Consider the following 21,971-nt stretch of genomic DNA (forward strand, 5'->3'; position numbering starts at 1 on the left):
TGCCACCTGCCGCAGACTCTGCAGTCATGTTTATGCAGGGACTTGAGGACATGTTTCCTTGCCAGGTGGTCTTGGAGATTAGCTCGGAAGGCTTTGTCCCAGGATTGAGGCTGCTTCCAAGCTGTGTCCTACTCGCAGGAGTTAGTCTTGGTGTGGCCTGTGGTCTCATGGTGGAAGATGAGAGCACCCCAGGACTCGAGTTTTCTGTAGAGTTTGTGGTGGTAGTTGTTGTTGTTGCTGTTGTTGTTGCTGTTGTTGTTGCTGTTGTTGTTGCTGTTGTTGTTGCTGTTGGAATTGTTTCCATAATATGAGCATACACGAGGAGCAGGCTGACGGTGAAGGGATACTTGATCATCGTTTTCCTTTGCTTTAAAATGATCATGAAAGTTAACACTCAGTTCACAGATGCATAGACAATCACCGATCTTTAGTTATGTTTATTCAGTGTATTCACATAATAGAAAGGGGCTTTTTAATTATTCACTAATGAACAAATACCAAACTTCCTTTCTATACATCTCCTGATAGAAGACCTGTTCTATGTCTAGGTCGCTAACTTCAGGAATAACATTCTGAATACTAGAATGAGCTTGATTTTGTTTTCTTGTTTTGCAAATGAGTTAAACATGAGGCATTTGAACCAGTAAGAATGGGGTCTGTATGAGGCGCGGGATAGCAGCAAAGGTCCGACAGACTGGGTGGGAGAGGAGAGCAGCAGCAGCAGGACGAGGAGGGCCGGAAAGCTCCTCCTTGTGTTTCTGTGGCTTCTCACTTAATAGTTTAAGGGTTAGCCCTACAAATTAGACTATTACTTTTAAATCTTTATAACAAAAATAGAAGGAAAAAAGCCAACCATAAGTCAAATGATTTCCCCAATACTAAGGTTTCCTTTATTTTAACCTCCTTTGGGGGTGGGAGAGAGCAAGCAGCTAGCTGTTAAGAGTATTTCAGAGCTTTTTAAAAAGGAAATCTAGAATTGACTTTGAATGAATCTGCCAATTTATAACTGAGTCTGCACAAGGGGTACAGCATGTCTAGAGATGCCTGTCTTAAAGTGAGCAGACCCAGAGCTGAGTCTGAGTCCTAGCCCAGGTTCTTTAGCCCAAAGGGTTAGTTAGCACTAGCTCTAGAATTAGGCTCCTTTCCTTTTAGCCAGACTTCAAATCTAATAGCTTGCTACATCTGTGATAAGCAGAACCCTATTTACCATGATTAAATATTATATTTTTTATTTAAATCTTAATCTTAAATTTTAGGAATATATACAAGAACTTCCATTTCATTCTAATACATAGTTAAATGTTTTCAAGTTATTGTTACCTTTTGATTTGGCGAACTGTTTTTGAAGATTATGAATTCAGCCTTTGTCTGGAGTCCTGGAGAATGACCCTGAAAGGGAGTCTCTTCTCACTCTCCAAGTTCTAAATAATATAGCTAGAAGTCAGTCACGTGCTTGGAGCCTCGCCTCTTTGAAAGTTTCCACATCAGTGTTTCCAAACATCTAGTGTAAACAGGCAGACTTTGACAGAGATTAAGAAATTCAAATAAAGTCTTTATAAAGTCTGTCTACATATTTAAAGGACCCAGTGAATATCTCACTACATTTAATCTGTCTGTATGTACCTGAATGGATTGCTTCATTGGGTTGTCTCTAACTAGATGAATATATAATTTTGCTTGGTAGTTATCATGATTTCAAACCAAGTAAGAACATTAATGGTGATTTTAAAATAATTTAGGAATTTTACATCTTAGGAATTAAATGTTAGTAAAGAAAAAGTAAAAGTAGCCACTCAGATAAGGAGTTAAACTCTATTCACATGGAATTTTAAAAAAAGAATTAGACATGGAAGTGATAGTGTAAGACTGAATTACAAAAGTTTGCTTTTAAAAAAGAAGTACTAATCCCCCCTCTGATGAGATGAAGTAAATTCTTTGCGGGGAAATTGGGCTGTGTTATGTTAACAGCTTCATTTTCCTGGCAAGCACCATGAGTGTAGCCGGCATGGACAATGGTGTTGATACACAAGGAAGTCACTGCATGCGTGGCAGAGGAACAAGCCAGTACATGTCCCTTCCTTACTCTATTGTGAGGGTTTTCCCCCTCCTTTTGAGTGAATAGGCAAGTGCTTGCAAAATCTCTAGCCCCACTTCATAGAGGGTAGTTGTGATCATACTTAGGGAATAAACAAAAGAAGCCTCTTGGCAACCAGAGAAATGCTGTAAGTGGATGGTGAAGACAGTGTGTGGCACCATGCCTCACCTATTACTGCTTTTTCTAAGGGTTTAAGCTGGGGAGTGTAGTTGAAATGGTTGTAGTGATGTTTTCTCCTTGGGCCCAGTAAGTAATTATGTTTTCTAACCCTGGCCTTTTGAATTGATTTTGTTCCCTTTGAGAAAGAATCTCCTGAGCATCTGGCCTTGAATTCACCATCCTCTTCCCTCACACTTTTGAGTGCTGAGATTACAGTGTGGCCACCATGCCTGGCCTATTGTTAGACTTGTAACAAATCAATCTTGCCTTACTTAATTCAGTATTTTCTCTTTATTTTTCTCATAGTCTCTTTGGTTTGTGAGGTAGGGTCTCATTATGTAGCCCTGGCTCTTCTCATAATCTATTAATTTCATTTATCATTTAGCCAAATGGCTAGCTCTCTAACCTTGGGATTCTCATTATTTTACTTTTTTAAAAATTAATCTTAATGATCCTAAACAAACAAAATTATTCATCATTATCCAGCCTGGAAAGACGTCCATATTATCATAGTGTCTGAAGTTTTTTCCTTCCTTGCTCAGAATTCCTCCTGTGGAGGCCTGACTTTGATGTCAGTGCCCTTTTTCTTTGTATGAACCTTCCCTAATTCTACAGTGAAGAATCAGTCATTTTAGGAAATTGTAACTCTCAGAGTCTGGGTTTTTTTCTTCCCCTGCCTTCAGGTCAGGCACACCTCTTATTTATATTTTCTCTCCCTTCTAGCATAGTAAGTAGTTATTAAGAATAGGAGACAATAAGTACTGGGATTCATTGAACACCTGTCACTTTCTTTCTGTCTCTTCGATGATATGATTAGTAATGTCGGAAGGAACAACTATTGGTCATTTGACTTTTTTTTTTTTTTTTTTTTTTGGTTCTTTTTTTTCGGAGCTGGGGACTGAACCCAGGGCCTTGCGCCTCCTAGGCAAGTGCTCTACCACTGAGCTAAATCCCCAACCCCGGTCATTTGACTTTTTTCCTCCGTGTCATAAACATGCACTCACAAGTCACAGACCTGAATTCAAGAGACCACTTGTGCTTCCTGGCTCCTGTTTGTAGGTCATATGTGCATTCATCTCTGACAACCTAAAGTTGAACAAACACTTTACTTGGGTTGCTACGAGACCTATACTTGGTATATCTGTGCTTCTTGTCTTCTTTCAGCAGATCCGAACACCACTTCTGTCAGTCTATCATTAACTTAGAATGTTCCTGAGCTCTGGTGACGAGTTGTATGACTTGTCCTGGGTAGCCTATTTCTTCTATTCACTCAAGACAAAGAGGGACATGACAGACCCAAGGAGCTATTCATCCAGGTTGTGCTAAAGTGTTATAGGAGCATTAGTGACTCAGTGTACAGCATCACCAAAACACCTCTCAAGCATCAGTGATGAATCTCAGAGTTGCATGCCTGGAGTCTTCTCCCTCTAACAACCACATAATACCCTGAGGGCAGGGATTGTGGCTCCTGAGTGATTCCTTCTTCCTCATGAGAGAATGTTAATAGGTCCCTTTTCATGAGGGTTATCACTGCTGCTCTGATCAAGTTGACAGCAGCCATATCCAGCCCAGAGAAAACTATGTATATCATGTTCTGGCCTGGTGCTTGGCTTTGAACCAGTGGAGGGCTTCTTCAAAACACCAGAAGACAGATGACTCAGTAGAGGTGAGCAGTAAACTTTTGTTGTCATAGCTGGGAATACTTGGGGGCTGTTTATATTAGAAACCCATCTGTGCTGCTTGCCAAATCCCATGCTACTCTACTTCCCATTCTGCTTTCTACCTGAGATGCCGATCTGGATCTGGATACAGAATCTTAGTGGGCTTTTCTCATCTCTGAATTCTGTTTGACCAATAGGGAATACAAGGAGACTGAAGAAAGGGTAGGTGGGAATGGATTCTCTTGGTCACAATGGCTGGCTGCATCCTTCTATGAGATTATGGTTTTATTGGGTAATCCCCTCTCTGTATTTGCTTTCTGGTAACTGCTCCACTTCAACTGGTATTTCTGACATTTTTGTAATTGTCTTAAGCCTTGCTCCCCTTTTTATAGAATCTCTTGGGTCCCAAATTGAGTGTTTCACCAACAAGAATTTTACTTTTACACATTATATACTGTAACTTATGCACTCGATTATTTTGAATTAATAAATTCTTCTTGCTCCAAGGATTTCAAATTAAGGATATAGATCTACATTAAATAAATGATTTGAAAACTTGCCAAGAGGGGTTGGGGATTTAGCTCAGTGGTGGAGCGCTTGCCTAGCAAGCGCAAGGCCCTGGGTTCAGTCCCCAGCTCCGAAAAAAAGGAAAAAAAAAAAAAAAACTTGCCAAGACAATAGATATACAACTATCCAAAAGGGCAGGCTGCTATTAGATTTAAGCCTGAGTAATGTTTTAAATTTCACATAAACCATCATTTTCTTCTACAGTAAAATAGCATCTTGGTTTAGAAATATAATACAGGAAAAAGACATGCTTCCCCTAGTTTAGATAGATCTATCTTTGGGCCAGGGGTATATCAGTCAGTAAAGGGCTTACCTAGCATTCATAAAGTGAGTTTTGAGACCAGCATGGGACACGTCAGATCCTGTCTGAAAAACAAAACAAAGAAGCAAATAAACAAAATGAAAGCACAGATCACACATTCTTGAGCAAGTAGTCACTTCCAAACAAAGTCGGTTTTGTCAATGTAAAGCTGTTAAGTTTGTTGTCTTATTTTGGCGTGTTGTGACTTGTTCTTCATAACCAATGTAAACTAACTCAGTATTCTGTTAATATCATGCTAAAAGACTTTCAAGAAGTCATATAAACCAGGGATGATAGATACATAATTCATGTCCAGAATTAAAATTTATTGGAATCATGAACACAGAAACTAATGTGGGCTGAGTGGCCCTAGGTTAGAGTGGAAGTCCTTCCCTCCCATCATATCCTAGAAAACCACAAAGGAACTCTGCTTGCCAGGGCCACATTAGCTGACTTCTCCTGATCCAGCCCATAGCTGCCTAAAGTAGCTAGACTAGATTAGAGACTTGGAATCAGAGTTCACCCTGACTTGATTTTGAAAAGATTGTCTCCTCTTTTCCATTCCCTTATAGATGACAACATTTCCATCTCTTGAGCTTTAATAGAGTTAGCATCATCTTACTATAACTAAGTCTTGTTGATTCTGCTTCAGAAAGAGTTTATGATGCACCCTCCATATGATAGACTCACTCCACAGCCCCGTCCATTTTCATATCTGTACTGGACTAGTGTTTGTGTTTTGTTTGTTTTCCAGGGAAGGAGCAGGTAGCGAACACGAGGCCCTTTAGTGATTCGCTAGTGCCACTGTGCAGCAGCCATGTGTGCTGACCTCTAGTCTGGGCTCTTGCTTTAGTCTCCATGTCCTACATTGTCTTCCAGAATGACAGTGATTGCCTGTGTACTTACAGGTAGAACTTTTATTTTATGTACTCCCATTGACTAAGATTTTATACATAAGGCATTCGTTGTCTAATTCTGAGGGTTTTACCATGGCCTCATAGCTATTGATACTATTATTTTCTCAAAACTTTTATTGAATTTTTTTTTTTTTAGGAAAATGTATGTAATACATGAAAAAGTCAAGAAACAAAGGACTGGAAGTACTGGTACCCACACTTAATCTCAGCACTCTAGCAGCAAAGGCAGGGCAAGTAGATTTCTGTGAGTTCAAGTCCATCCTGTTCTGCATAATAGAGCTCCAGGCCAGCCCAGGGCTACATAGTGAGATCTTTCTTTACAAAAATAAAGACCCATTACATACCTACTTTTTATATCATTCCATGTGTGTGTGTCACACTTGTAAAGTTTGTCTGATTGTAAACCTTTCATCTTAGCATCTCATGTACATCCATACAGAGCTGTGCAGCTCATCCAGCTCATGGGATCGCTTAGCTAAAGCGAGTTTCAACGTTGTTTTGGTAGAAGGCTGTGTGCTAGCTAGCCTTTCTTTCTGGAAGTCTGGCTCCTAGTAATGTCTGTGAGTGTTGACAAGCTGTGGAAGGTATCATCAGGCCAGTTGTCAGGAAGACTCTAGAGCAATGGTTCTCAACTTGAGGGTGGGGACTCTCTTGGTGGGGGTTGCCTGTCAGATATCTTGTGGGCATATATGTGTATATGTATATATAATGATGATGGAATAAGTTTATGGTCGTGTCCACCACAACATGAGGAACTGTATTAAAGGATCACAGCATTAGGAAGGTTGAGAGCCAGTGCCCTAGAGACTAGCTAAGGAGCAGAGTCTGCCCATAGACTTGGAATGCCCAACACACATCCTGTAATTACCTCCACTGAAGTGGTACTAAACTCTAACACCAAAGTGGTTATAGTATATGTTCCTTTGTGACTTCACACATATTTTAAAGGTTCCTATGTGTTGTCGTGTGTGTGTGTGTGTGTGTGTGTGTGTATACTGCATTTCATTTTATATCTGACCAATATTCCATTGTATTGCTATGTCAGTTTATCTTTCTGTTATCTGGTAGTGAATTTTTCTCCACTTTTTGGTCACTGTTCATAGTGCTGCTGTAAACACTTATCTGTGTTTTTGTAGGGTCTGTATTTTCAGGTTTTAAGATATGTATCTAGAAGTGGAGTCGTAGAAACATAGTAATTAACAAATGTTAATGTCTGAGGACTGAGTAACTTATGTACACATGCCATTGTACTGTCCTTTGTAGTGCATGAACGGTCTAGATTCTCTGCACCTGACCAAATGCTTGCTGTTACCTGTTTGTCTAGGCAAATTCTGAAAAATCCTTCCTCTAAACCACAGTGGGTTCTGTTATTATTTTACAGTGACCACAACAGAATATAATGTTTAGTTTCTATATTGGATATTTAGTTCCTAGGTTTTGCATATTCTGCATACCCAGAAAATCTAGTATAGAGGTGGGATTTTATAGAGAGTTTAAATGTACCTAGCTTTTGTTTGTTGTATTTTGTTTTTGAGGTGGGGACTTGTGACACACTTACTTTTTAGTGTAGTTCATCAAAGCAATCATAAGTGATTTTACTCAGACTGACCTTGAACTTGGGATTCTGACTCTGTCTCCTGAGTGCTAGAATTACAGATGTGTGCCTCTAAGCCTAATCTAACTTTTTGTTGTTGTTGTTTGTTGTTGTTTTTTGTTTGTTCGTTTTGATTTGATTTGGTTTTTTGGTTGATTGGTTTTTCAAGACAAGTTTTCTCTTTGTAGTCTTGGCTATCTGGAACTCACGATGTAGTCCATACTGACCTCAAATTCAGAGATCTTCCTGCCTATGTCTCCTGGGATTAAAGGCGTGTACCACCACCATCTGACTGGAGATCTATTTCTAATATCTGTCTCTGTCTCTGTCTCTGTCTCTCTCTCTCTTTCTCTCTGTCTCTCTCTCTTTCTCATTCATTGATAGTATTTAAACTTGTCTAAAACATGAGTTCAAGGTCATCATGGTCAACTTATTTCGATCCCACATCTTTAAAAATAAGCTATCTCTGGCTGGAAAGATGGCTCAGTGGTTAAGAGCACTGACTGCTCTTCCAGAGGTCCTGAGTTCAGTTCCCAGCAACCACATGGTGGCTCACAACCATCTATAATGGGATCCAATGCCCTCTTCTGGAGTGTCTGAAGACAGCTACAGTGTACTCGTATAAATAACATAAATCTTTAAAAAGAAAAGAAAAGGAGGGGATGGAATTGAAGTTCTAAAGTGATCCAGAAGAGTTCTTAAGTGGTTTCTTTTCTGTGATACTTGGTTTGTAGAAGCAGTAGCCATGGTGTTCAGTTGCATTACTTTAGAGAGATGCTTTAGTAATTAATATATACAGACTGACCTGGCAGTTTTAACTAAGATACGTTTTAAGAACATTAGTGTTTATAATCCAGTGCTGCTCTATAAAAATAGGTGGTTGAATCTACTTTCTAATGCATCCAGTCCTTGAAAGTTAATAATCCTGATAATATTTATGAGGGTTATTTAAAAATATAGAGCAAGGATGTGAGAATAAACACTCCTGGATAAATATTGTTCTTTTTTTTTTTTTTTTCCGTTTCTTTTTTTTGGAGCTGGGGACAGAACCCAGGGCCTTGCGCTTGCTAGGCAAGCGCTCTACCACTGAGCTAAATCCCCAACCCCTAAATATTGTTCTTTACAAAAAGGGTCGCCAATAGAGACATGTACTTCAAACTATGCCACCTTTGAAGACAACATTTTAGGGAGATAATTTGTAAGGGGACAGGGTAGAGGAGGAGTGTTTTCAAAATTTAAAGCATTCTTTCAAAATGTAATAGAAAAACATACTTTTTTTTTGGTTTAAGATGACAAAATACCAAGTTTAATACAGTTTTTTTTTTTTTTTTTACTAGTCGGGTTTGTTCTTTTTCATTATAATTTAAAACCTGCCTCTTGCAGGTAGTAGTGGCACATGCCTTTAATCCCAACACTTGGGAGGCAGAGGCAGGTGAATCTCTTGAGTTTGAAGCCAGCCTGGTCTACAGAGCTAGTTCCAGGACAGCCAAGGCTACACAGGGTTTATGAAACTCTGTCTCATAAAACAAAGACAAAAAAATTTGAACACTGTCTCTTAAATGGTTTTACAAATCCAATTACGGATTTATTAAACCAAGTAAAATCACTTGTGATTGCTTTGATGAAGTACGCTAAAAAGTAGGTGTGTCACATGATATTTATACTTAAAACCCAGTACAGGTCACTTTATGTTTCATATACAAGATTATTTTTCCTAGTTTCAAGTGACTCCTTAATTCTCCATTTAATTAGTTTTTTAAAAAATCTTTGGCTTTTACAATGTGTCTGTAAGTTCATACTTAATGGCATATAGCTTTCTGGTACAATTTAAAGTCAGGACAAAGACTTAGACTCTTATGAAAGCAAGAGGGAGATGTGGCGGCGTAAACCTAAAATCCCAACATTGGGGATGCCGAGGCAAAGTCAGATAATGAATTCAAAGCCAGCATGTATTATATAGGAGGACCTCTCTTCCAAAACAAAATAAAACAATAAAAGGTTTGATATTATTTTATAGAAAAGTTATACTATGAGAAATACTAGCCCCTACATTTAGATGACATTATATATAAACAATGACTTTACTTAATTGCCATTGGTATGAGGAAGTACACCTGACTATCGAGTGTCTACACAATAGAGCTGGTAAATTGCCATGGCCCTGTGCCAGATAGTCTTACACTATACAATGTCTCAGATGTGTCAGTGGTCACTGAGGCTTTGGTTGGCAAATAATAGCTTTCCCAGTGGTTATTGTGGTATATGGCATCTTTGTTTTCCCTTACTGGTGGTTTGGTGTCTCCTCATTCTCTCTACTTGATGAAAAGCCATTAAATTTGAGCTTATGTTCTGTTGAGGCAAGTATTTGAAAAGTCATTCAGACTCCCTCAGCTTTTAGAAGTGTTTGTTGTGTTGAAAGTGTGACTATGGGCAACAAAATCACACAGAATAAAGAGTTGTATTTCCTGGTGTGATTAGTCTGATGACCTGAGTTTAGATCCCCAGAGTGCAAAGAGTGGTAGGTAGCATTGGAGTGCATCTGTGATCCTCAGACTCCTGTGGAAAGATGGAAGGCAGAGACAGGGAGAATCTCCTGGAGGCTTATAGGCCAGTGAGGCCAGCATGCGCAACAGACAAGTGATACTCTGCCTCAAACAGTGTAGAACTTGAGAACTAACACGTGAAGGTTACCTGACCTCTGATTTCTATACAGATTTATACATGTACACACATGTACACACGTACTTTAAGTTAAACTATTTTTCATGAGGTAAACAGTAAGTCAGCTCTTTGAAGTATAATTGTGACTAGAAACTATATGCCTTTATGAGTTCAATCATATCTCTCTGAGCTCATTAATGATCCAAGATTTCTTGCACATTAAAAGGTATATGTACAGACAGATGACTCAGCAGTCACCAATACTTGCTACTCTTACAAAGGACTTAAGTTCAGTTCTCAGCAGCTCTCAATTGTCTCTTAACTCCCATTCCAAGGAGTCCAATCCCTCCTTCTGGCCTCATTAAGTACTGGACATGCATGTGGGGCGTACAGTGTGGTGAACAAAATACATTCAGGCAAAATATCCATAAACAGAAGACAGAGTAAACTGTCTGTAATTAAAACACAAATGGTCAGTACATTTGACTTGAGTTCGTGTATTTGTGTGCCTGCAGGTGTGTACATATGTGCATGCACACGCAGAGGCCAGAGTTGATGTCAAATGTTTTTTATTACTCTCTACCTTGTTTCTTTGAAACATGGTCTTTCCCTGACCCTGAAGCTCACTCATTTGGCTAGACGGACTAGACAAGCCCCCAGTATCTTCCTGTCTCTATCTCCTAGGGCTAGCATTACAGCACGCTGCTATAGCTAGCTTCTTAGGTAGGTGCTGGGAGTTCAAACTCAGATCTTTGTGCTTTCTCAGAAAGCACTTGAGTGACTGAACCGTCTCCTCAGACCCTAACTTATTCCTTAGAACACCCTTGTGTAATATTTTAAACTACTTTTGGAATCAGAACACAACCAGTTAGCAAGGTAACAGACATTAAAATGACAAAAGTCAATCTTGTTCTTTCTGTTAGACTACATTGCCCAGCTGATCAATTCTGCTGTTTTAAGTACAGGTTTGATTTCTGTACTTCGTGAATAACTTCAACAAATCCAGACTCTCAAGCCAGGGATTCTGATGGTGAAATATAGGTGTGTTTCTTCAGCATTTTGCCACCTAGTTCAACACATTTAACAAATGAAAGACAGTTGAGCCCAAATGGCATTTCTTAAAAGCTGAACTTCTTAAAGACCTCACTTTACACTACAGTTTTCAGTGTGTGAAACAAATGAATCTGCTTAACACATTAATACACTGAGGTGACATTAGCTTTCACTCCCTGGCAGACTGCATTTGAGCAGCTTGCTGTACTAAATTGTTCAGTTGCTAATGATAATTAGCAACTCTCTGGAATTGGCTCACATGTAATTCTACACCGTTCTGAACTAGTTTTTGGATGCCAAATACTAGCCCGGCCAGAGCCTTCATTCTGGGTTCATTTCCCTCTGAGGGGGGTGCCGCTAAGTTGTCCAGGCTAACTGGGAGCTCCTAAGCGGCCTCTTAAGTAGCAGATACTCTAAGTCCATTCCATTACACTTGACTTCCTCCTTCCTAACTTTTCTCTAGTGTCCCTCAGGACTTTGCTTTGACCTAAATGGAAGAACTGTAGATTCTAGAGTAGATTTGGCATGTCCTAAGTAGGGCATTGTTAGTGCACCGTTCACATCTTTGGTCTGTTCTTGTTATTTAGGAATTCAGATAAAGATAGTTAATCAAAGAAACTTAGGAGAAATAACATCAAAACTGGAATACAAAGGTTAAGTAGGACTGCCAGTGTAAGAAGGGGACACACAGCAGTCCTAAAAGCTTATGGCAAAAGAGCATGCGGAGTGAAGGAGTAGCAGTTTAGTTTGCTCAGGCTACAGGAGGCTGCATGGGGATGCTGGGTTTTGACTCAATGGCCAAGTTACTTACTGTCCAAAAGAGCCATGCCAGTGTGTGAATATGGCCACTGTATTGTCTTCTCCAGCACTGATTTTATCTCATACATTTACAAATTTGCTTGTTACTTTAAGAATTTTTAAGATATTGCATCTTACTTTTATTGTATCTCAGTTATATGGCTGGCCATATTCTCATGTTCATTAGCTATCACGTCTCCTGTGTTGTAAACAGTCAACAGTCTGTGTCCTTTGCCCGGATACCTGCTGGAAAATTTATTATTTAATATTAACAGTCTCCTTTGTGGTAGTCTATTCTAATATTTTTATCAGGTTTGATGTTTCAACATACAGAATTCAGAAGGTTTGTATTAAAAATTTACTGGCAATCTCTAGTTCACTTTTTGGTATCACGTGAATTGAATGTTAAAGTGAAGTGTCTTCCAAATTTTATTTTTAAAGTTTTATACTTTTTAATTTTAATGCCTGCATTTGTGTATGTGCACTACATGTGGCCTGGTGCCTGAGAAGATCAGAAGAGGGTATCAGACCCCCTAGAAGTAGAGTTAAGGATGGATGTGAGACACTTTTAGGTCCTGGGAATCCAACTCAAGTTGTTGGCAAGAGCAACGAGCACTCTTAACCACTGATCCATCTCTCCAGGACATGCCTTCCAATTTCCCCAGCACTGTTCCATGTCTTTTTTCATACTTTTGATCTGCTTCTTTTTTCTCCCAGCGTTACCAATGTTTAAGAAATGGTATGTGCTAGGCACTATGTCGAATGCTGTGCGCCGTCCTGTTTTCTTCCTGTAACTCTACCTTGAGACATGGAGCTAATTTTCTAATGTTACACAACTAATAAAAAGCCTTCGTTGGCTGGGCATGGGAATATATGCTTGAAACTCCAAAGCTGAAGCAAGAAGACTGGGTGTTTGGGACCAGCCTGTGCTGCACAGTGAGACTCTATCTTAAAATATATTCGTATATGCCGGCAAGATGGCTCAGTGGGTGGAGGTGCTGGCTCTCAAGCCTGCTGACCTGAGTTTGATCTTCCATTGAAGACTGACATCCCCAAGTAGTCCTCTGACCAGCACACATGCGCACTCTATGATCCTCACACTAGCCCTCACCCTCCCTTCCTCCTTGCCTCCTTCCCTCTCCCCTCCCCCATCTCTCCCCTCTCTTTCCCTCAATAAATAAAGTATAGTTAAAAAATATTTTAGGCACACAGGTGCCAAAGCACCCATACAGAAAAAGGTGTGGCATTTTTTCTTATGTCCTCTGTACCAATTGTACTTTATCGTCTCTGTATTAATTACTGTCTTAATGTGCATCTGTGTGTTGAGTTGTGTATGTGTGCATGTATAGTGAGACTAAAGCCAAGGGCCTCTTCGGCACATGCTCTGCTACTAAGACCGACTGTAGCCCCTCTTCTACTGTCCTGTGGTTGATACTGAGGTATGTCTAGCATTTCTCCTCAGTGTGGGGATGGATTTTTTTACCTGTTTATTTTTCCAGTGACCTAAGTATTTTATGTCCTATTTTAAAAAGATTAAAAAGATTGAAATGCTTGTCAAAAAATGCATAATCATCACATAGTGTCAGTAACTGTAGTCTTATGGTAACTAGTCAGATGTATCTATTATTAGTCTTTGGTGTGTTCCAGATACTAGCTAAATTTGGTTGAGTGAATGAATAAATTTGGAGATCTGAACTTATTACCTCACATTAATGTTTTCTACATTTATCTATTTGTGTAGATGTCATTTCTTTGGCATTATAGTTTTTTTCTCATAATTTTCTACTTATTTTGACCAACATATGAAGTCATTTACATCTCCACATTTATTTTGTTGTTTTTTTTTTTAATTTAAAGTTATGTTTCTGAAGTGTTCCCAAGGAATCTTTTCAATAAGCAATTACTTTATCTGTTAAGAATAAAAATTTAGGTGTTTGGTCCTCAGATCCAATAAAAAAGAATAAGAATTTAGTAGCCAGGCATGGTGGCACACCTTTAATCCCAGCACTCAGGAGGCAGAGGCAGGTGGATCTCTAGAGGCCAGCCTGATGTACAGAGTGAATTCCAGGACAGCTAGAGCTAAGCAGAGAAATCCTGTCTAGAAAATAATACAAAACAAAAAGAATAAGTATTTAGTTTCTTATTTAACTAAAATGTTATCTGTTTGTGCGTTGTTCTGGAAAACCCAAATGATGGGATTTTTTTTTTAATTTAAATATACTATTTTTCTTTTTTTTCTCAATTTAGCCCTATTTATTTATTTATTTATTTATTTATTTATTTATTTATTTATTTTGATTTTTGTGTATGACTGTTTTGCCTACAGGTATGTATGCTTACCACACATGTGTCTGTTGCCACAGAGTTCAAAAGAAGGTTTCAGGTCTCCTGGGACTGTAGTTATGAATGGCTGTTGTGAGCCACTTTATTGGTACTGGGATCCAAACCTACCTTAGCCTCTACGAGAGAAACAACGGGACATCTCTCCAGCCCTCGGGTGTGTGTGTGTGTGTGTGTGTGTGTGTGTGTGTGTTTGTGTGTGTGTGTGTGTGTGTGTGTGTGCGCGTGTGCGCGCGTGTGCGTGCACATGCCCCTTCCTATTCGTGGGGGTACGTGCATGACTCAGCACATATATGGAGGTCAAAAGACAACTGCATGAAATTTCTTCCTCCCTTGCATAGGTTCCGGGGATCAAACCTAGATGAAGGCACACAAAGCCTTGTTACCCATTGAATCATTCTCTCCCTAATCACCAAGTACTGTTTTACGGCGTGGCTAAAGGTGCTTCCTCTCTGTTGTGTAGCTGAGATTTGCAGTTGCTTATTCTCTTCAGCCAGCTGTCATGACGCTCTAGTCCTGTGCCAGTTTTACCAAAATGGATGTCTATGAGACACAATTAATGCCAAGTAAATACTTTTCGCCATTCAAAATGAAACCAACCAAATAAAAATGTTGGTTTTGTCAGTATGACGTAAGCTGGTGGTTTACTATTCATTGACATCATTCTTTAACTAGTTCTTGATACTTTTTTTTTTGTTTGTTTGTTTTTGTTTTTGTTTTTGAGACAGGGTCTCTCCACACAACCCTGTCTGTCCTGGAACTTAGTCTGTAGACCAAGCCAGTCTTGAGCTCACAAGGATCCACTGCCTCCCTCTGCCTTCCAAGTGCTAGGTTAAAGGTGTGCACCACCACACACCTACCTGGCTTTTAAGTTTTTTTGATACGTAATTTCTAAAGTATAATCTTATCAAGGATTTTAGGCGTCTCTTCTCAGACTTTTTGGTATCCATTAAAGGAGTTTGCTGTTGACTCATGGCATCATTGTAGAACATTATTTAATAACGTGTGAACGGCCAAGGCACTATGAAAGTTTTATGGGGATTATATCATTTAATGCTCAGGAGAAAATTAAACAATATTCTGTCAGCCCACTTCCTAGATGAGAAGACTGGCTTAGAGCAGTGGGATATTTTGTGGATTGTACAACTGAGAACTTAACAGAGGTAAATTACTTACAACAGGACAAAGCCTCAGGGGTGTTTGTGTGTGTTAATACAGAGGAGAGACTCCTCGACCAGGGGTGGACTTACGGCTCAGTAAAAGTCTTCTTAGTTGATGATATCCTAAGTTGAACATGTATATAATACACCTCACCTATTTTATATGTACTTAAAACTCTAAAATTACTGTATAACTGGCCAAGACATTTAACAAAAGCCTGTGATAGTCACCCTGCGTGCTGACGTTTGTTTGTGCTTGTCTATACATATGAACTGAAAGAAGAGACACTGAGGAGTGACACATTCAAAAGTATTTGCAGAATAATAATACAGTAACACTTAGAGATGATCTCTCTTTGATTAATATAGTTTCCTTAGAGGGTAAGTATTATCCAATTATGAGGACATGATCAATGTTGTTGACAGATGCTGTACTTGTAAATTTACCAGGCTTTTTCTTCTGCATTTTGCAAACATGTTCAGGATGGTTTAATCCATGGGTATTGCTAATATTATAATCCATAATTATACTTTCTTGTTATTGTCTCCATTGGAATTCTAAGATATTAAGCTTTAGGTATCCACAACTTAAAAGTTAGATGTAAACAATCTGTTCTTGTGAAACTAAGCATTTCCGTTTAAAAAAAAAAAACAACTGAATACTAGGATGCTGTAAAGCAAGCACTGTGAAAGCAGTTAGCCTCTGCTCTTTCAGGGGTAGTGAGGACACTCGATCACTTTGGAAAGGAGAGTGGCCAGCATGCTCATTTGAAGAGGTAACGCATTTTAAAGTCATTCATGGTAAGATTGCTTAATACAGTGAGACAAGTTTATAGAGGCAGAAAAATACTCAAAAGCTACTATAGAGACCATATAATAATGGGTTTTTCCTGAAATATAACTAATTTTTCATGAGCTTAGTCCTTTTAAAAAAGAGACAACGTTAGGGCAGGCAAGGCAGTGCTTGCCTTTAATCTCAGGCGGAGGCGGTGGATCGCTGGGCATAGGAAACTAGTCTGTACACAGGGAGGTTCAAGCCAACCAGTGCTATACAGTGAGACCCTGACGTACCACCACAGCGAGAGGTATGGAGAGGAGTTTGCTAGAATGTTCCTTCTTAGGTGGAAATGTTTTACATGGCTCAGAAGATGGCTCATTTGGATATGAATCCTTGGTCTTAAAGCATGGGGATTGGAGTTGGAGTCTGCAGCATCCATGTTAAAAAAAAAAATGACGCTGCATGTGCTGTACCCCCTAGCATTGGGGATTAGGGTGGGGACAGATCCTCCAGAGCTCACAGCTCATCTAGCCTAGCCAAAACGGCAAGCTTTAGTTCAGTGAGAAACCGTGTCTCAGGCCAGTAAGGCAAAGAGCAATGGAGGAAGATAGCAGACACACCCAATCTTACATGCACACATCCTGCACACACACACAGGGCAGGGCAGGAGGCAGTGCGGCTTTTAAGCCGAGAAAGAAGACTATATGGATTGTTTAAATTTTAAGGTAAAAACACAAAGTATTTCTCCACTCTCCCCAAATTTAGAAATGCTTGAAACTAGATTTTTTTTTTTATATCTCACAAAAATGAGTGCCTCCTTTGTACTATCTTTGGATATGCTAGTTTACACTTTAATTTAGTTAAGGCTTCTTATGTTGATTGCTACTTTTATATTTTGTCCAAAATTCTGGATACTTCATTCTATCTGAAGTCTAGTGCAGTTGCCATCAGTCTCCTTTATTAGAAATTTCATGGTTGTAAGACTGAAAGAATATCACCCACTCCTCACGTCTTCTCTCCAACCCACAAGCTCCCTCAGAGTGACCCAAACTGTTAGAGTCCGTGGTTTTAGCCACAAGCTAATCTTATTTTAAATTTGGTAGATCAAATTATAATTTCTGGTTTTATAAATTCAATTTCTCCTATAGTAATACCAGTAAGATTTTCACTCTGTAAATATTTAATTTTGGTTAATGAATGCTCAATTAAATATACAAGAAAATTCTTTAACAAGTCTTTAAATGGAAATGTTTTATTCTTTTGTTTTTAATACTTAAATGCAAAACAAAGTTAAGTTTTCCGTGTTAAGATGCAAAGCTAAGTGTTTCCTTGCCTTTTGAAGAGCAGTTGTCCATTATATAATCTGCAAAGTAGCAAGAGTTCCTCAGAAGCAGGATATCATGTAGATTGAAAACAATTCTGGCTTGTGTGTAAAACAATGATGTGGTGTGAGCAGTTATTTACAGAGTGGCAGCCTTGGTTTCACTTAAGTGGCAAAATCCTCGAGTGGCCCACCTTAAAGGCTTCATCTTCCCTAGAGCAAAAGCTGTTAGTTCATGTTGATTCTGCTACATGGTGGTTATGATAATGTATAGAGAGCACGTGACACAGCCAGGAGCATAGGCCTTTTATTTTGTCCCAGACATTTGACAATGTAAACATACATAAAATACATATTAAAGTTTAGATGCTCTTTATACTTTGTGCAGTAAGTTGAAGCCTTAAAAAGGAAACATTTCATTTAAAAAAAAAGTCATTAGTTTTACTTAAGACAGGAAAATAGCAGCAAGTACCAAGACATTGTGCACTTCTTTTAATTAAGACAAGTTACTTCATTTACATCAAAGTCAGAAATACAATACTGGCTTTCTTGAATACATAGTATAGCTTGAATCACTGGTTAGATAAGGGCCTATTTTCCCAACTGTACATCAGGGAGGAAGGTTCTCCTTCATTTCAGAAACTGCAGACCCTCAGCCTGCCAGCATGACCACAGCATTGAGCATTAAAAGGAGTGAGGCATTTACTTTCCAAGCACTAGCCGAGGAAGGTGGCTGAGTCTTTACATTTGCAGTTGTTTCTTCCCTCCGTAAGTTAAGGGTTGTGCTCTGTTGAGGCATTTCAGAGAAATTATTTGGCATGCCACTAGTTATGCTGAGGGTCACAGGTGCTGGGGAGGATTTTGCTGCACTGGTGAGGCTTGCATTTGAACTCATTCCATCCTGGAGGTGAATAGTTAGAGTTGCAGCTGCTGCTTCACGTGAACTGGTCATTTCTGTGGGTGTGTCTTCTGGGTAGGGCTCCAGAGCCCTATCAGTGCTACTAAAAGTGGTGTCTTTGCTTAGGGTGACACCAAATGTGGTGTCTTTTCCTCGATATTGTTTGGGTATATTGGTCACTTTAGGTTGAGTTACCATACTCAGAGAGTTAATGGTGTCCACTGTCTGCATCTCACTCATAGTAAATAAGCTTGAAGTAAATCCGGGAGGCGTGGGGTACATGCTCTGTTCCTTCAGAGAGGATACTTGCTTAGAACAAGGAATCCCTATCACATGGGCTTTTGTTTCCATCATCCACTTCAGTAAGTAAGTAATGTTTTGTGTATGGTCACATGACCACCTGTTATTATGAAGAGTTATCTCTTGCAACTGCAAGAGTTGGTCAAAAGACTGATCTGGAATGAATGTGAATTTATTGTTGTGCAGGTAAAGATGTGTGAGATTTGTCAGGTTTATTAATGTCCCTGGAAGGATTTGTGTCAGTGAGTTATTAGACAGGTCCACAATATGTAGTTTGGAAGGCATGTTGGTTGGAACTGTCCAAAGTTTATTACTGCTGAGGTTAAGAACCTCAAGACTTCTTAAGGTATTTTTAATGAGAACAACCTTTTCCAACATATTCTTAGAAACATCCAGGTATTTAAGGTTCCACTGATAAGCAGTATCAGATTTGTCAAGTAGTTTAATGTTGTTGTTAGCAGCAGACATGTTCCAGAGAGACCGAGGTAACTGGGCAGGCAGACTTTCAAGCCTGTTGTTTGAAATATCCAGGGTCCTCAGATTGGTATAAGGGGTTAACTGGTTATGCAGATCAGTAAAGTGGTTATAAGACAGGTTTAAATGTATAATGTTCTCTTGCAGTCCAGGTGGTAATGTAGTCAGGTTTCTGCCTGAACAGTCCACATGCCTGTGCCTCTCTGTGCATATACATTGGAGAGGACAAATGCATAAAATGCCAGGCGTGAGAAACAGAAGGATGAACAGGCAGGAAGACATTTTCAATATCTGATATTCCATCAAAGCCTGAAAACAAACAGATACATCCTTCTTTTAATATGCAAATTCACTCTCAGCATCTGCATGGGTCAGTTAGCATTCGGCAAAATTTTCAATAAACCTCCTTGTTGTTGAGTCCTTTTATAATTGTTCCAGTGATTAAACTAACAAAGCTGCCCTTCATTTATAGTCCAAATGCCTAATCCTTCAATTGGGGCTATGTGGGGGGTGGGGGTGGGGGAACTGAGGGAGAGGAGAGAAGAGGCAGAGAGAGAGAGAGGGAGAGAGAGAGAGAGAGAGAGAGAGAGAGAGAGAGAGAGAGAGGGAGGATGAGGATCTCCTGCATTTTTCTTTATCTTTACCCTTTATATATTCATCTTATTTATCGTCTCGGAGCCTTAATATGATAGAATGGCACTGTCTGCAAATGAGGAGTTTTGTAGTCTTGCTTAGGCTGTTACTATTTTTGATAATGTTTTCTTATTCAGAAAAAAAATGGCTGTCATGTCTGTTTTTCTTAAATCTCTGCAGTACTGTAAGACACAATATGTTTGTAGTTTGAGATGTTAAAACAGTTTTTGAAATTTCATCTTTTCATGGATAACTAACTATATTCTGGTTAAAAAAAACAAAAACGTTTTAATGAACTCAGAAAAATCAAGCCCGATAGCATACCTTTAACCTCACGTTTGTAAAGTGATTTTTTTTTTCCCTGTATATTTTAGTATCAGTTCTAAAGGAAAAACAATATATGTCTTTACAAAGCGAGTGGACATTAAGGTGAAAATCTCGACTATTACTGCTGCAGATTTTGGTGCATGCACTTGTTATTGAATATATTCAATCCTAACAGCTTAGAAAAAGCTAAAAGAAAAGGAAAAAAAATCCATAATCCGTCTTTTACCAATTTAAATAACTGCTTACCATAATGTCGTCTTCCACATCAGCATCTCATTTTCTCGGGAAACTTGAGGCTTAAAGGTCGTCTTGTGGGGAGTCGGAAGGATTTCTGGCTGTGGGCTGTGCTCGCCTGCTCAGCTGCATTGTGTTGCTGTGAGCCGAAGCTCTGCAACCACCTGATCAGCACCACATAGGAGGACTGCAGAGCTGTCATTGGTGCTGACTCAAATTTATTGCAAGAGGTGCATACGCAACAAAATGGACTTTTTTCCTTTAAATTTACAGCCCTGAGAGTGCCTCACATAGCTTCAGTTCTCAACCGGGTAGAATACTCCATGCAGATTAGGGCTGGCCTTTACTTATTTCTATGCATTTCTCTGAGCTTAGGTTGCACATTTAACATTTGCTTGTGTAATTTTTCTTAAAGCCTCTACATTCTTTCTGTGTGTTGAAAAAATGCTCTTTGTGAATTGATTTCCAGGATATTCATTGAACTGTTTTTAATTTCTGCATTTTTATGTTCTTTTCAAAAGCACATTTGTCACATAACCTTTTTATATGTCATGATAAAAATCTTGATTTTTATGTCTTCCTCCATCATGGTTATTATTATATTTAATTAGCTTTTCAAATGGATCAGTCACTTATGTGTTTCATCTTACCTTTTAGGAAGGACAGGAATATTTCAATATGATTACTTTGTTTTTGCCTTCCTGATACAAAAGATCATTTGACTGATGCTACACACAGGCCAGATGCATCGTTGTCACGGTCCCCTTCCCTAGCATGCTCACACACTCCTGCCTCACACACTCCTGCCTTAGTGCCAGTGATAAATACAGGACAAGCCACATATGAAGTAAGGATGCTGGACTTTAAAACAACAACAGCCTCAGACAGGTTTCACTGACTGTGTGTTCCTGGCTGCTTGGAACTCACAGAGATCTTCCTGCTTCTGTCTCTCAGCGCTAGGATTAAAGATGTGCACTACTACACATCTACTAGATATTTTGTTTTGTTTCCTCTCTTTCCCAATGTTTGACTTTAAATTATCAGTCTAATGGTAAAAATAATTGTTCATATTTTATGTATTTGAGTTAGATGGAGTTGTTTATTTTTAGTTTTTTTTTTTCTTCCATGAGATTTGATTTGGATGGTATGGATAGAGTATTGCTTTCTCCAGAGGTATTGTTGGGTATCACTAATTTATTTTATGAATAACAGTATCAAAGCTGGAGTGGCCACACACCTTTAATCCTAGCATTCAGGAGGTGGAGGTAAGAAGTCCAGGAATTCAAGCCCAGCCTTTACTACACAGCAAGTTCAAGACCAGCCTGGAATAGATGAGACCCTATCTCAAAATATAATATAAAACACTGGGCATAGGGCTGACATGATGGCTCAGCGGTTAAGAGCACTGACTGCTCTTCTAGAGGTCCTGAGTTTAATTCCTAGCAACCACATGGTGGCTCACAACCATCTGTAATGAGATCTGATGCCCTCTTCTGGTGTGTCTGAAGACAGCTGCAATGTACTCAGATAATAAAATAAATCTTTTAAAACTAAACAAAACAAAAAAATGCTGGACATGGTAGTGCTCACCTTTAATCCCAGCACCCAGAAGCAGGAAAGTCTCTGTGAGTTTGAGACCAGCCTGATCTACAATGAGTCCAATACAGCCAAGTCTATACAGAGAAATCCTATCTCAAAAA

At 39.1% G+C, this 21,971-nt stretch overlaps 3 protein-coding genes across 5 annotated transcripts in view; 2 read left to right on the forward strand and 1 right to left on the reverse strand.

Annotated features, from left to right (window-relative positions):
- Positions 1–21,971, forward strand: part of Faul2 (FAU ubiquitin like and ribosomal protein S30 fusion like 2) — a 733,200-nt gene that overhangs the window by 318,889 nt on the left and 392,340 nt on the right. The gene's annotated exons all lie outside the window — the stretch shown is intronic.
- Nf1 (neurofibromin 1) overlaps positions 1–21,971 on the forward strand; it is a 233,101-nt gene that overhangs the window by 137,636 nt on the left and 73,494 nt on the right.
- On the reverse strand, positions 17,695–20,429 carry Omg (oligodendrocyte-myelin glycoprotein). The gene is made up of 2 exons (NM_001005898.3): positions 20,284–20,429; positions 17,695–19,386 (listed from the first exon to the last, which is right to left on the reverse strand). The coding sequence occupies exons 1-2, from the start codon at positions 20,284–20,286 to the stop codon at positions 18,058–18,060; spliced, it is 1,332 nt and encodes a 443-aa protein (NP_001005898.3). The 5' UTR covers positions 20,287–20,429; the 3' UTR covers positions 17,695–18,057.

This window comes from Rattus norvegicus, chromosome 10 (genome assembly GCF_036323735.1).
Source record: "Rattus norvegicus strain BN/NHsdMcwi chromosome 10, GRCr8, whole genome shotgun sequence".
NCBI lineage: Eukaryota > Metazoa > Chordata > Mammalia > Rodentia > Muridae > Rattus > Rattus norvegicus.